At 35.8% G+C, this 17,135-nt stretch overlaps 1 protein-coding gene across 1 annotated transcript in view; it reads right to left on the bottom strand.

Moving 5' to 3' along the window:
- The window catches only part of LOC308217692 (uncharacterized protein C8orf34 homolog), a gene marked incomplete at both ends in the record, with an annotated part of 201,883 nt that overhangs the window by 38,914 nt on the left and 145,834 nt on the right, over positions 1 to 17,135 (bottom strand). Inside the window, 2 exons of the mRNA XM_080610920.1 lie at positions 2,605 to 3,098; positions 8,479 to 8,599. Of these exons, the coding sequence (XP_080467046.1) occupies positions 2,605 to 3,098; positions 8,479 to 8,599 (615 nt within the window). The remainder of the gene's footprint in view (positions 1 to 2,604; positions 3,099 to 8,478; positions 8,600 to 17,135) is intronic.

The following is a 17,135-nucleotide window of genomic DNA, read 5'->3' as shown; positions in this document are numbered from 1 at the left end:
AAAATTTGTCTCCACTGTCAGAGAGAAACTATGACACAAGAAAATGAAATCACATGGCCACAAATAGGGGACACTTCTAACATAGAAAAAAATGTCACTGGACAGAGATATTTTTTGGGTATGTTCTGTCCAAACCCACTTTTCTAAGTGACCAGAAACTTCAGTGGGCAAGGATAGCTTGAAACAGCTCGCAGAGCTTCTAGTATAACACTCCAAAGATGAGGCTGGAAGCAGCAGATTGGCCAGACCTCCATCAGCTACTTTCTGACATCTGAGGGCCTCTACAACTTGGGAGAGGAAGGTCTTCTGCATGAATGTGTCATATTAGCAGTTTTCCCTTGGAAGCAGAGCTAGTTCGAAGATGAGTTTCCATTGAGTTTCCATTAAGTCAAAGGTCACGTGTGCGTGTCAGGAAAGGATAAATAGGGTTTGAGCTGGGTCACTAGCAGCCACCATACTATTGTACCCAGTGAGCAAAAGGAAAGAAAAGAATTTGTCACAGAGGATAAGACCCTGCATAGAAATGATGAGATTTAACACCAGCTTTACAGTGGGCTTGTTGGATGAAATTGGACATGCTATTCTAATTGTAAACCAAGGTAATAATATTGCTCTTTCCTTAAAGTTCTTGAAACATAAGTACACACATATAAAAGTATAACAGGACACTGTTATACTAATAAGAGCTATTAAGATACTAATAAGAGCTATTAGCAAAGCTTGGGATTTGGCAAACAGAAGTAACAAATCACAGCAAATTAAATAGGATTCATTGTTAACGTTACTATAACTACAGAAAGGCTGTGGAAGAAAGCATTTCTAATTGCCTGCCTTGTTACAGGAAAGATCAGAAGTGATGGACAGACTGGATGCCCCTTGGTGTAGATGCAGTGCTCATTACATGGCACTTGCAGGAGTCTATACAATAATTTTAGTTGGCATCATATGACTATGGACCAGTTAAGAGCAGGACTGCTTAAAAAGAAAGAAAGAAAAATAGGAGTGAAGTATTTTGTGGGAAACAATGAAACTGTTCATTTCTTTAGAACATTTTTAGTTTAAAATGAATTTCAATTCTCATTTTCTGGTACATGAGAAAAATTCCAACACACAAACACACACTCAGAACAGGAGACAAAGGGGTTCAGTTTGCCAAAAAAGAAATTTGTTACAATTACATATTTTTTCCATGGAAAACTTCAGGTTTGAAAATGTATCAACTGTCAGTGAAGATAGTTTCAACAGAACTGTAGTCACCTTCAGTCCTCATGTCTTTAAGTTGGATATTCAGTTCTAGGTGAAGAAGCAGCTTGAGTGATGGGATTAATGCACTGCCATTCAAACAGCAAAATGAGGATTTTTTTTTCCCAATCGAATTTAAGTCAGATTTCCTCCACATATTCTTCAGTTTTAGTTATCTGTGCCTCATTTTCTTCCTTCCATACTAAGTAATGGTGGCCACATACTTAATTTCAAGATTATACCAAGTATCAAATCTCTAATTTTCCTATAAGCATCTCTAAGCAATATTACTAGAAACAACATCTTTTAAATTTTGTAAGAAGTCATTAGACTGATAATACATTGGTTCAAGTGTTATACCCTACAGAATTTTAGAACAAATTATATCTCTTAGAAACAATTATCTAAAAGTATGATATTTTTTTCAGTCTTGGAAAAAACTCTCCAAGCTTTGACAAATGGACTACAAAGGCATTGGTAATAAATGGTGGGAACTGACTTAATCCACCATGAAAAAATTAGCAATCTACACATATATGTCCTTCTCAAGTCAGTACAGAAGGACTGGCATTTCCTGAGAAGAAACTCACCTTTGTAAGGCATATAGCTAAGACAGACAGAAGGGTTATTCATTCACAGGCGCTTTTCTTTCCACTGCCTACATGGTAAAGTTATCTTTAAGGCAGCTAAAGTTAGCAGAGGAGAATCCCACTCAAAATTGACAAGGTACTTTGAAATTTTGTCTTCTTTTAAAGACTAATCCTGTAAAAGTGATTAATGTGGGGCAGGAAGTTTACATGCTCTGAATCAGCCTAGTTAACATGCAGATAGTACTAGACCATGATTTCATGATATTGGACATTTTCTCATTGCACTTCAGTTTTGTGTTTCAGAAAATTTGTTCACTCAGCAACGCCTAACTAATCATTCCAATGTGTCCAAAAAGTGACAGAAAAAAAGCAGACCAAGGAAATATTCTGCACTGCCAGTGCTGCAGGAAAAAATACCCTGGAATTATAAAGTTGAGATAAAGTTGTTTAATATTCCAGAGGTAAACACCTCTTAGAAACTGTAAGGCTAATAAGACTGCTATACATTGTACAGGCAAAACCCTACAGAACTTATTGAAGATTTGAGGGGTGTGTTTCAGTATGATTCCTGTAATAACCCTGACATTCTCTAATCTGTACCTCTCAAAGATGAGCAGCATTTCCTTGCTAATTTTCTCTTTATATTTCAAGTTCTTTTCAGAGTAGTAAGTTTCATTAGGTATACTGATGTTACTTCAACAGAAAACACAACCTAGTCTTCATGTTGTAACAGCTTCTAAACATAGCAAAAACATTAAATTGAAAATCTTACTTCTGATAAACTGCTTCTCTGAGTAGTGACAGTTCCAACAATGTCTCCACTCATTTGCACTGAAAGCCCTGAAGCAGCGCTGAGGGTCCTCCCCATTTGGCTCTTAGATGTCAAAGACCTGCTTCTTTGCATACTAATGATGCCTTCCCTACTTCCTTGGTTGCTAGGGGTAAGAGGCCGTGACAGCAAGCTATTTGGGGTCACAGGTCTGCTCCCTGGAGTTGATGGCCTGTTGGTTTGTGCACCAGGCGTTGGAGGCCTGCTGTTTGCAACACTGGAGACCTGTGTTCTGCTGTTAGTGGGCAGTGGTGGTGATTTGTTTCCTTGGAGCTGAATGTTCTTCCCCATCTGAGTTGGCACCTGAGGCCTTGGATTTTGGCCCTGTGTAGCTTGAAGATTGCCTTGATGGTCAGATGTAACTAAACTATGATGCTGGACACTAGGGCTTCTTGAGAGCCTTGCTTCTTCCCACAGTGCTAGGTCCTTCTCAATATCTGTGGACACACACAAAAACAAAAAAGAAACTTTTTGTTTCTCTCTGATTTAGAATCTATTGATTTTCTCCAGTGTAAGTGACAATCTGAAGTTGTGCATAGAAATTCTATTCATCCTTAAAACATAAGGCATTAGAATTAATAGTTCAAATGTTTGACAAGCATTTGCTCGAAGTTTATTTATATTTCATTTATTGCAAACACAGCTATCCCACAGAAACAAAATATTACCACTCAATTGAACATCAATACAACCTATAAAAATCCTTCTCATTTCTTCAAAGTTCTCCCTCTGTGGCTTTTGCAGTTTCTCTCTGTGGCGTTTGCTGTTTCTCATTAGTAACAAACCAAGACGAAGCAGTGAGCTAAATCTGCCATCCTCAGCTGCAGTGAAGAGCAAACCAAAACTGGTTCCAGGCAAGACTTTTGATTCTGCCCTTGCTGTCTATTGCCCAACCACGACTCTGGGGGAAATAACCTCAGGAACTCTTCCAAGTCTGGATCTGTGATCCCATTTGAAACTGAGTTTTGTGCTCAGGCTTGCAGTCAGTGCCACAGCAGGTGGAACATTTAGAATCCAAGGAGAAAAGTTATAGACCATTTGGAGGTCCAGTCCTTACCCCTCACACAGCCATAAGGAATAAAATCCTATTTAAAAACAGAACAGATCAGGCTTAGTGATGAAAAGTGTCTTTTAAATTCATTTAAATCATAATAATGTTTCTAATGAATTAAATCAGATACATTCAACAGCTGTGGAAGGTGAGGGAAGCTGGAATTTAGGTTACCATTGCTAACATACTGAAAGTCCTCACAAGTAAAAATGTCAAAATTAAGGAACGGTTTACTCAAGATCATTTTATCTTACACAATTGCTATCAATTTTCACTCTCACTGACATGTACTTTACTGTAACTTGTTTTTGATAGGGACAGTTGGTTATTGTAAGAAAAGCAATGCCATTTCCCATTAAACTGTAAAGTCACAGTCACAGAAGCTGTAAATCAGCCACCCTCTGCTGATTGAAATACCTGGTATGTGAATTTATATAAAATAAGCATTTCCTTTTTATTTTGATAACAATAATTTCAGGTTCTAAAAGTCCTAAAAGAAGCAGATTTAAATTGCATGTTGGAAAATCAGATTTTCTTTCACTTGTGTTTACCAGTAGGTATAAAAAGAATGCTGTATGCAAAATTAACTTATTTTTTATAATTTTATTATAAAAATTATAATGTATTTGTTATAATAAATAACAATCACATTATTTACTATATTATTATTAATCATTATATCATTATATAACATTATATATCATTGTATAATGAATGATATAATAATTTATTATAAAAATTATAAATATAATAGTTAATACAATAACATCTTTAAAACAGGCAAATAAGCTATGTCAATTTTATGTTACCAGTATAATACAAGATAATCTGCACATTTCAATTGCTATCACTAGAAAAGCTGGTAAAACTGAAATAGTTGCGAAAGCCTCAGATAAAAGTGTCTCTCAACTCTTTAAAGAGTAAGTGCTTTGCTGCTAGCAAATTTCAGAACATAGTCATTGTTTCTAGCACAGAGTTAAGAACATTTCTACTTGTTACCTTGCTGATCTCTTAAAATTATTTCCATTTTGAAATAATTATGTCTGGAAGTACTCCTCCATTATGCTTTTAAAAAAAATCAATACATATCACTTTGGAACTTGTAAGACGTCTGGCAAATATTCAAGGGCCAATAATTTACAATATTAGTTACTGATTTAAACCAAATGAGGAATATGTTCTTTTAAATATTCAGCTTAGCCTATCTCTTCCCAAAATTACAGACCTTTAACTTTCTCATGATGATTCAGTATGCTAAGAAATTATCTGAATATTGAAAGATTTCATAAGAGTTAAATAAACATTTTATTTTGGCTCATGTTTTCTTAATTCCATATAGTAATCAAGCCTGAAGATAAACCAAGTATCCTAATAATTTCTCCACATGTAATTAACACGTCTCCATAGCATAATTATTCAATTTTATTTAGCACATATCCTCTCTTTGATTTTGCTTCAGTATCAGCTTTTCAACCAGAAAGAATACCTTTACCGTATTACCTGATCCACAGTAAACACCAGAATTGAATTACAACTTAGAATTTCTTAAATCCCTTGTTAACGTGATTTAAAGAAAAACAGAATACAGACAACAGAGCAACACAAAGGCATTTTACTTTCATATCAGGAATACCAGTATAAGGATGTGATTCATAACCTACTTATAAACTGTTTATGCATTTAACAGTTCTTCTTGTGATAAAATATACTCCAGAATTATCCAATGACCACAGAATCAGTGCAACAAACCAAATTGCAAGATACTGGAATTAACTACCAAAAAAAATATATCCACATCTTGTGTGTGATATAAAGCAGCCACAGTTACATAGGAGACTGGATCTTAGACAAAAGTATTAAAAGCCATATGTAGAGAAGGAAAAGAAAACTAATTGCTTCAATACCTGATTTTGTAAAAATGCTGCTTTCAAATATTGAGGTACGGAGGCTGTTGCTGGCAATTGGTGCTAGTACCCAATTTAGGCACAGGCACCAAATTGTTACTTATGTTAGGAATGAATTTTATCCAGCGTGTAGACCTTAAGAGAAAGCCAGGCTCCTTAAGAAGATGTATCTGAGACAGGAGATTACATTTCATCACTACACAGGTAATCCAAATCACAATTCAGGCACCTAAATGCCTGGATAGGCAGTCATTTGGGTAGAATTAATAGGCTCCAGTGCACTTGGTAAGAAAACTTAAACAGCAGACTTGCTGATATCAGAGACACTTGAACTTTTGCAAATGTATGAGACAAATAAGGTTAAGCAAAACCACGACATTATTATCTGAGGTCTTCTAAGCTAATTTTTCATGAAAATTATGTTATGCTTGTCTGTGAGGAGAATAATTGTCTCAAGCAGCACTGGTGCTATAATAGGACATGAATTATTAGGAATAAAAGAGTCCAATGTCTAATAGCTGGGCTGTTTTCTTATAAATTTCTCAGGCAGACAAAAACTACTGAATGGTACAATGACTGAACCCCATGCTACAGCATTACTGAAATAATGTGCCTGAAGTCAAACGACAACAGCAGCATTGATGTGTGAGAGAAGAGCTTGTAGGTCACAAAACAACAGGCTGAACTGCAGAGACTAAGTGAATGTAGCTAGTTAGCTTATGGTCAATTAAGTATTTAAAATTCCATATTCTGTTGAATATGGTAGTTATTACTGTCAGCTATGTCAAGGGAGATCTAAAGGACCTGCATCTTTCAGAACACACTGTATACAAGAACAACAATGGAAATGTGACCAGTTAGGATATAAATCAAAGTAGGGAGTTCTTCACCAGACCTCTCCTGACTGACAATCGCAGCAACACAAAGGAAGGCAAGTGCTACATCAGTGGCAGAGGCCCCCTGTGGTACTTAGGTCCCTGCTATACTGCAGAAACCTGATGACCACAGCTTGGCCTGCTGGTTTCCTGGTTCTCACTAAAGCTTCCTGGAAGTTTTACCTTGGGGACAGGGACCATGGAATTTCAATCTAGTTTGGTAGTGACTAAGTTTTTAATAGTTACAGTGACTTGAACCTGTCAAAACCCCCCTGTTTCTGTTGTCAGAAACAAAAAACATCTAAAAAAATCTGCATTTGCAGACAGAATAAATTTTAGTTGTTGTTCCACTACATGGAAAATTTTTTTCTAAAGATCTTCCTTAATTGTGTTCACAGATTTGTCTTCTGCTTTGACTTCAGCTCCAGCAGCCCCTAGGCAGAAGTACAACAGCTGTACCTCTCCCTAAAGAGGATACAACTCCCAAGCCTTTGACTCCAGTACTATTGGTGGGATTAATGTCCAAAGTCTTTTAGAAAATCACACTGAAAGTGGTAAGTTCTCTGCCTCACTCTCTAAGTGACCCGAATTTAGATTCAGGTCAGATAAATTTCAATTCTCCCTCCACCTTACATGTACTGTCTTCATGTTCCAGTTCTGCATTACTTTTCATAGACTTGGCCTACAAAACCCAGATTTCACCATGTGACTGTAGTGTTTTAAGCCCAGCTGGTAACTCAGAACCATACAGCTGTTTGCTCACCTCTCCCTTCCCGCCCCCACCAGAGTGGGTGGGATGAGTAGGAGAACTGAAAGAATGTAAACCCCATGTGTTGAGATAAGAACAGTCCAATAACTGAAGTATAATATAAAAATACTACTACTACTACTAATGATGATGGTAAGAGAAATAACAAGGGAAGAGAATATAAAACTAAAATGGGAAAGGGGAAAAAACAATAAACACAAGTGACACACAATGCAATTGCTCACCACCTGCTAACCGATACCCAGCCCGACCCAAGCAGTGACCTGGGCCTTCCAGGTAACTCTCCCCCAGTCTCTATACTGGGCATGATGTGCTGTGGTATGGAGTACCCCTTTGGCTAGTTAGGGTCAGGTGTTCCGTCTTTGCTTCCTCTCAGCTTCTTGTGCCCTTCCTCACTGGCAGAGCATGAGAGACTGAAAAGTCCTTGATGGGGATAAGTGCTGCTCAGCAACAACTAAAACATCAGTGTGTTATCAGCATCATTGTCAGACTAAAGCCAAGACACAGCACTGCACCAGCTACTAGGAAAGAGAAAAATAACTGTTGCAGCTGAAACCAGAACAATGACAAACAGCATGCATAATATAGGACATTAAAACTAAAGCTGAAGATAGCGAATATTGATTACAAATAACAAGAAATGCAATATATCCTAGGACATCCCTCATTAATTTTTACAGAGCTCTGAAACATATTTTCACCAAAACAAAAGGGGGGTTTGTTTGACTTTTTAGAAATGGTTGCCCCATCAAAGATGTTGCAGATGTTCCACTGAACTCAAGTTAACAGACTTCACTTAGCCAGAAGTCTCATGAACAAGGTAAGCTTTCAAGGCAAAGCACACTGTTTTCAAGCTGAAGGTTCATTGCAGCCTTTTCTAAAGATTACTTAACTGTAGGTAAAGCATCTTCCTTATTACATAAGTCTTGGTGAAATGTGAAAACAAATAAATAGGTGCAGTACTGAGCTGTCAGACTGCAGTATATGTAACACAGCTTAATTACTGGTTAATTACTGTATTTACTGTAATTACAGCAAAGATCATTATATCTACAAACATAACAATAACTGTGCTCTTTCTCCTCAATAAAAAAGTTTAAAGTTTTTATCTGTTTTCATCAACATGAGAGGAAGATCTTTTTCTTCATCTATAATATTGGCAAAGCTCGCTGGCTGAGTACTGCTACGTGCTTTACAATCCGTTGCTACTATACATACCAGCTAGGTGTTTTTCCATGGTCTGAAGTTCTTTTGCTGCTAAGGAGTCCTTTAAGAGTTTCTGCCTTGGGGAACCCCCTGGTCTGACACCCATGGCATCCAGGGTCCAAACTGTATGAGACTTAAACAGAGAAAAGGAAAAGGGAATACTTTTAATCTAGTTTCTCATTTACATGTGAAGCAATTAAAAAAAAAAAAAAGTTTTGTCTTTTTTTTTTGGAAGAGTGAATCTGGTGCTTTTTATGTAGAATACATAACATCTTATGCAAAATATAACAAAATATCACGTCTTACCTTAAATAATATAAATCAGAGGCATTACTTAAAATCAACAGTTCTAAAGTAATTCAAATATATACCTTCACGCAAGCTCTTGTTCCATGCTGAGACATCATAACAGGACAAACTCTTCAATGATTTACATTCTGTGTAGTTCCAGTTACTTAGTGGGGGTTGCATTTACTTTAAATTACCATAACATTTGGCACCATATCTCTGCAAAGCAGCACTTCTGGGAATATCACAGAATTTCCTAATCAAAATTGCCTGTGCTTTTTTACCACTGCAAGAAGTATCCCTTTCAGGAACAGCAACTAAATCATTCAGGTGACACAGCAGTTTGGAAGGGATGCCAGCAAACAGACCACCTCCCCAGACACTTCACTATTGGATGCTGTGGTATTCAAAATCATCTGCATTTTCTGGAATCCACTCAATAGAGTTTCAGGAAATGATTTTTAAATATACCATGACATAAACTTAATAATTTTTTTTAATGCTTGAGATAGATACACAAAAAAATATATGACTGAGTACGCAAGACTGGGTCATAAAAACAAGCAAAAACATTAACTAAAGCATTTTTAACAGCCTATCTGAAATAAATTATACAATATTACCTCACCAAAACATTTCATCAATAGTCTAATCGATTTTGGTGATTTCCTGAAGAAGCAAGGCTTATGCAATGGTCTCACTGTCATTCGTCTCTTTCTGATTTTATAATCTTTCAGTAAATATCAAACAAATTTAGAGAGGGGGCATGGATTCAAAGACATTAAGCTGACATAATTTCAGGGAGAAGAATGATTGAGCAGAGGAGGGAGACCCAAACTGGGGATCCCGATCACAGAAGGCATACAGGGCTCTGCTGCTCCACAGTGTGCCAGGCTGGAATTGTATCACCTGCAGACGTGGGCTGCTGCTGATAGCTTCTGCACAAGGTGGTACTTTAAAAGGATTAATCTTTTTGAACATACAATTTCATGCACAAGCACAGTTCTGATGAAATATGGAATAAAAACTAGTCAGTGGTCTATGGCAATAATTGAAGACTAAAGTGATCTAATATTCTTCAGTTGAACTGTTCAAGTTTACCATAAGGAAATTACTATGGATTTTCATTAACTCCCTAACCTCCTAAAACAGGGCTCAAAATGTTAGCCTAGTGAAAGGGTTACACTCCCCATGTTTTATTTTCTGGAAATGAAATAGAGTTAATTTTCTCTTCTACAAACCTCTACTGTTTCTACCATTCTGCTTTTCCCTCTAATGCACTTCTTTACGCACAGTAATCGTGTAAGACACATACAACTAAGACGACTGTCTAAGTATGACTGTAAGATAACTGTCTAAGCTGTCTACTGCCTGTAGTAGATTCAAAGATAAATGGAGAAAAATTAGTTAACTGTAGTCATCATTATAGTGCTCCAGATGTTTATAAAAACCTAAGTAATGTTTAAATTTAATCACTTCCAGTTAGGACACTCCAAATCACAAAGATCATCAAACATCAGCAGTACCTTTGTATGTTTCAATACAGGTTTTAAAATCTTATATAAGTGCATGTAGGACACACAGATATGCCTGTGCATAAGTACATACAGGCACACAAAGGCAGGAACGTATATGCATCTAATAAATAATTGTGTCTGCCTTCATTGTGTTAACCCACAGCTACAAAGACATACAGAGTTTGTGTTCAGTTCTGTATCTAGGGCAGAGATTCTTTCTAGGAATAAATATTAACCTTGTATATGTTTAAAAAAAAATACATTTACATATATTCATTACCTATTATCATATATTCGAATTCCCTTTCACATGTACAGTTCCAACATCCTGTGAAATTAATGAGGTAACTTTGGATTACTTTTTTCCTCAAATTTTGTAACTCTTCTGTTTTATTTTCTATTTTTCAAACAATTATGGCATTTTGTCAGGCAATAGCTTCACGAAAAACCAGAACAGTAGTGCAATACTAGTTATGGAAAATTGAATATTTAATATTAGCAATTTAATTTTGTGATGTTATGTGCTTATAATTGTGCCTTCCAATTAAACACTCACTTTATAGAAAATAATAATGCTCAGGGAAAAAAAAAAGTACAAGAATTTATTAAGATATTAAAACCATAGTGTAACCATTCTTCATTCCTTCTCTGAAGCTAGATATTTCAGGGCTATAACCAACAACATTTTTGGAGGTAGGCTCAGGTAATGTTTTTTTTTTTCTCTATATCTAAATAATTCTGTACATAAAAATATTTATTAACATTTTGAGACTATGAGTTCATCTAAATGAATAATACACAAACACAGACAGATGTCCTCAGTGTGTTTAGAATTCAATTTATGCAGCAGCCTTATTCCTAACAGACAAATACAAGCTGAAAGTAGGGGATGTTATCAAGCAGGCTTTGGAAACATGCCAGTTCAAATGTGAGGATAAATTATTTTGTACAGCTCTAGCAGGATTCACTGGTTCTCCTTCTCTCCACTGGATGCACGGCAGCAGTTCAGATATGTCACTTAAGAGATTCAGGCTTGCAAGTCATGTATTTAAACCTTCTTATTCCACTTCACCAAAACCTATCCTTTGTCTACTGGCTAGGAATTGCGGAGATAAAACAATCATGTCAGTTAACTCGGACTTCAGTGATGACAGTAGACTGAAAAATATATGTATGGAGTATGTCCAAACTACAGTTGCCCTGGATCGTTCATTAAGATTTCTAAATTTTAGCACAAAATTTATGGATGGCATTAACAAGATTAACCAGATCTAAATATGAGGATGTTCCTGAAAGACATCCGTGTCTTTCAAACTTGTAGAAACAGCTCTGGGACCTGTGCATCACCTTCAACCTTGGAAGGTGAGGCAATGTCTCTTCATACCAGAAATATATTCAAACAAAGCCCTTAGGGTATATTTGTCAACTTTTAAGGTCAACTTTTTCATAAGGGGTTTTCTTTACATATCATCATAATTTCTTCACATACAATACATTCACGAATGCTATTTTTACTTAGAGCAATTAGCCAAATTACTGCTAAAATAAAAAGTTACAAACAATAAAACTAAAGGAAAACTCTCATCACTGGTTCTCTGAACTTCTGGAAAATACCACCACTTATTGGTAGTGCCACAGTGGAACAGAACTACAACTAAGGAGGTCATTAATAAGAATATTTCCAAGACCATTCAATCTGCAGCACAGTGTTCGACAGTATACATTAGTATAGCTTGTACCCCTAAAAAAGCCCAGTGCAGATGTGAATGTCTTGATCTCTCTATCGAGCTGACTTGACGTGGGCTATGTAATACTCACTGAGACCTGAGGAGTTCTACAGAGGTGCAACACTTCAGAATACGTAAGAGGAAGGCCTCCAAATTACCTACAGCATGACCTGGAAATCAACTGCTTGTTAGAAAATAAATTACTCTTATTTGCTGACCATAAAAAGTGTTAACAAACAGCACAGATCATTTTTCTGTGTCATTTTGGCCTACTTCAGAGTAAAACCACCCAGGTACTCACATACGTGTGAGTATATTATGTATATATATATGTATATGTATATATATATATATTTTTATATATATATATATGTATATATGTGTATATATATATACATACACAAAATCTCTTTTCAGGTATGGGAACAGTTCCCACTTCACAAGAGAAGTGCTTAAAAACTGAATTGTATGATCACAATGAAATCAGGAAAAGGAGATGAAACCCAATTAATTAGTTGTTCTTGGCAAGCTGTAAACATAAGCAATGCATTTTGATTGAACTTTTTCTTCTACATAGTTTTGCTAATCAACTGCAAATTTTATTGGTAACTTCAGGAGATAATACTGTAAGAAAGACAACCATGCCTGGCTTTCTATGTATAACCTACAAATCCTCTGCAGAATAACTCAGATACCTTAAATAGACACATTTGACAGAGATCCCTCCAAATGCAAAAAACCCCATTCCCTTTATTGAACAATTTGTTTGCAAGTGTACCTTCTGTTCTGACAAAACAGCTGGCAAAGACAGTTGTTATTCATGCAATGGAACTTTTTGTGCAATATTTTGTTTGAAGATTCTCCATACAACATGCATTTGCTATAAGAATTCATCACATACTTAATCTTTCAGCTTCCATAGTCTGTTCAAGGACATACGGTGAGGGAGTCAGCATGGGGTTTTAGTACTGTAAGAATAATAAACCTCAGAACTCTGAGGCAATATTGGCAGCCACCTCTAATCCCCACCTACCACATTAGGGCCTGTTCTACTTGAAATGCCATGTAATTGAAATTACAAGCCTTTTGCTTCCCATGGCAGTCAGCCAGCACATTTTATGCTGAACCTTACACTAAAAAATGGTAGTTTGAATTAACTTACACACAGTTTTTCTGTTTATAGGCAAGAAGGAAGGAGAAAATATGTGGACAACTGGGTATTACATTTGTCTTAATTTCTGAAGTGTAACTAATATAATTTTTTTCTAAGCTTCGCTCTTGTTTTGTTTACTGTTATTTGGACAAATATTTTTGAAAATGTCATACCAACAACTACAATTTTAAACAGGTAAAAACAAGGCACTCATTGATTTTTTATGTTGTTGGTTTTTAGGGTTTTTTTCCATCTAATATTTAAAAATTCAGAAAATTATTTTGATTTAAAATTACATATGAATTTTAAATTTTTTAAATTCGAAATATTTTCAAATAAGAGTGTTTTTACTTCAAAAACATCTCCCCTCCTGTCTGCCTGATGAGAGGTCTCCTTGGAAGCACTCTATTCAACATTTATTGATAGCAAGAATTAAAAGATTATTTTTATATCATGCACTGACTCTCAAGTCATTTAATAAATTGAATTACCATTAAGGAATGTTTGTGTTTATCAGAGAAAATCCATTTAGGCATTCCTTCTAGGAAAGCAATTGAAAAATTCCAAAGCAGCAGGGAAAACAGGAGAAAATTTATTTAAAACAGAACACCTTCATAAAACAATTCATTACAGTATTTTTCCCACTGTAATAAAGCACAAAAACGCAAGGCAAATTCATGCAGAAATGCTTTTTGCAGTTGGGCAATTTTTTTTTTTCCACAGTTTCTGTTGCACTTGGATTGGTTTGACTTACATGGATAATTTGCAAGGAAAAATATACCTTTTTATGTGCACAGGCAAGGCAAGATGAGCGAATGCAAATATTCACATTAAAAAAAACAGTAACCATGAGTCCTGCTAGATCCAGGTGGTAAAAGAAGCAGCTCGGAGGGAAAGCACAGTCTACTCAATATGAATTGCCCAGTGCAGGTACCCTCTTTCTTTCTGTTAGACTGTAAATTTAGTAATTTCCCCATGTACTATTTCTGTCAGAATCCCAGCCAACTTAATTTGTTCCTAATATCACATCAATATTATCTTAAAGCTTGCTAGCCAAATATTTATAAAATTCATTTACAGAAACACAAAGTAAAATACGACTCCGTGTTCATCACACTGCAAAAATCTCAAGAAAAAAATTTGTATTTTCTTACCACTTTTTGTTACGTTAAATATTTGTCACAAAAGGAGCCCTGCAGTAAACTGGGATCTCTAAGGATATTTTGAATGCTTGCTTCCACTTTCAATCCTTGCAAAACACTTGGGAAGAGTGCTGATCCCTGTAAATATTTCAAACTGGGTTTTGCTAGCTTTACTCCTTTATTAATTCAGTACAGAGTGTTTGGGATTGTGCAGCACTGAAAATGTAACTTCTCTATTTTTCAAATATCAACTCTCTGTGAAAAATAAAGCATATCAAAATAATCTATTAAAAAAAGGGTTAAAGAAAAAGGTCTAATTACAAAACCTTCTAGATTCTTCAGAAACAGAATAGTAAACATATACAATGTTACAAGAAAATCATAATGTATCCATAGTATAAATTACATGAACCATGTTAGAGACATAGATACGGCCTATCTCTTCTAGGTACCAGTGTCTAGATTGCTTTAGTCTCCACATCAAAGATTTTATATGGGGACATACACAAGACATGAAAAAAGAACCCACATGGCTCTTTTCTAAACATCCTCATGCATAATTCTTGCTGGTGTATCCCACTATTTTTCTCAAAACACTTCTTTGAACGCTGAAGCACTTTTAAGGAAAATGTGTCAAATACATGAGTACAGGGGAATTTATGACAATGATACATTTAACTAGCAACAGACTCAAATTACCCTATTGGAATGCAGTATCAATATTTAAGATAGCACACCCTGAACGAGATCAGGAATTTTTACATGTGATATGTGCATTTGAATGAATGCCATGAACCAATTTGTCCAGTTTATGAGAAAGGTCTGATCAACATCATAGCTATTCTGGTTTCCCCTCATCTTCTGTCTCATATAGTATCTCACATAATATCTGAAAATCACTTCAAGTCACAAAAATGTATTTTGGTACCAATTTCTGAAGTAATTTTACAGGCGCATTTCTGTTTCAAAGGATCTTCACAGCCTTCCTATGGGAAACCTCAGTTTCACCTCTGTATTTTATATGTCAAGATTGTCAAAGAATGAGTCTCACTGGAAGTTATTAGGGGACAATGGAACATATCTCTGTTCCTTCAGAGCCCTAAAAGGAAACTAACAATGGTTGAATCATTTTTTCTTTTTGAAGAGAGAGAGTTGCAGACAAATACAGTGTTGGATAGCTGAATCTTATTCTGGATAACAAGTCACTTTAAAGATATAAAAGTACACAATCAGCTACGCATCATTTAAGCAAGAGTTTTAAGATACAAAATGCAGGAAAGAAAACAACCCAAAGCTGCTGAACTAACAGTTACTGGCTTATGGCTCCTTAGAAACTTAGGCAAAGGAATTTTCCAAGAGCTCAGGAAACAAGCTAGCTGCCTTTGACCTAGGGAGAGGTTGTGTGGGCAGAGCAATAGCTGTAACTGCTTTTCTTGCCATCTCTTTACAGCCCTGGCAATAACAGTAGCCAGTGTGGCTTTCAGGGAGTCAGGCCAGGCAACTTTGCTGCCTCTGGCAGCCTACTGCTCCAGGCAACCTTACCAATGTGTAAGACTAGCAGAGCGTATTCCAAAGCACGCACACACAGAACATATATCTAAAAATAGTTAGTTGAAGGCTGCACATTTCTGTAGCAAGATTTTGCTAATAGCGTAATGATCTTTTGTTTTCCTTGCATCTTTTATTTTTTCTGTGCAATTCAATTTATTTGTTGCTAATTCCCTATGCTACATGTCTGCAGAACTGATAAATCAAAGCTGGCAGCCGCAGGTACAAATCAATAAGAAACACGTGGGTTCAGAAACTGCTGCAAAATTTATTATACCTCTCTGTTTGCCAGTGTGAAGCAGAAAGGTATAGAAAGAAGCTCACAGCAATGGCAACTGAAGTTCTGCTCCTTACTCCTTTTGCCTAATACCTGTAAATGCTCTGTCAGGTTCTTGCACTCCAAGATCTCAGAAAGCTTTAGGAATTGATCTGGAACTCAATAATCTGCCAACTGCTTTGATAACTCTGGTTAGAAATACTGTATGATCAGTATTATTAGTAGTAGTTAATCAGCTGCCTGAAAGACTGCAGGATCAGTCTGCATTATTGCTTTTTTCTTTAACACTGCCCTTCTCCCTTAGCTAACAAATGCTGAGCCCTTCTTCTGACTGACTTTATCAACACTGAAGTGTGCTATAAGCCAGTCTTGCTAAGGTTGAACAGGAATTAATGTGTCCTTTTACAGCTGTCTAAAATTCTGCAAAACCAAACAATTATTGTCAGCTTATTTGCCTTAGAAAAAAAGCAATCCATTCTTTAACCTATATTCAAATTATGGTGCAATACAACTAGTGCCAAAATTCTGATTATATCATTTTTCAAAGATTATTTTATTGCTGGTTATATTTTTGTGAAATCTGCAAACCTGCAAATATTTTCTTAAATTTCAAAATAAAAGAACTGATGAAAACTTTACCAAGCAGAATATTGCACTCTTTCAAAAGATACATGAATTACCATGTTTTAAATAGATACCTGTCATTTATTAATTTCCAAGCAAATGTTACCAAAAAGCTAAACTCAGATGCTATAATCGTATTTCATAATGAAATGTAGAGCCTGAAATTTTTTTTCTCTTATTTTGTAAAATCGAATACTATCTGGTAAAACAGATACTTGACTAACATTTAAGAACAATCAGACATAGTATCAAATGACTGCACTTTCAACGGAACTATACATGTAAGTCACACAACGTATGCTTTTTTATGAGAGTATAATAATTTCTTTCAAAATATCACCCTACCTAGAATGAAAAAACCCGGAGAACTGAAGATTCAGAAGGGTCAGGTAA

This window comes from Psittacula echo, assembly GCF_963264785.1.
Source record: "Psittacula echo genome assembly, chromosome: 2".
NCBI lineage: Eukaryota > Metazoa > Chordata > Aves > Psittaciformes > Psittacidae > Psittacula > Psittacula echo.
The sequence above is the reverse complement of the archived record's forward strand: the minus strand, read 5'-3'. Positions and strand labels throughout refer to the sequence as shown.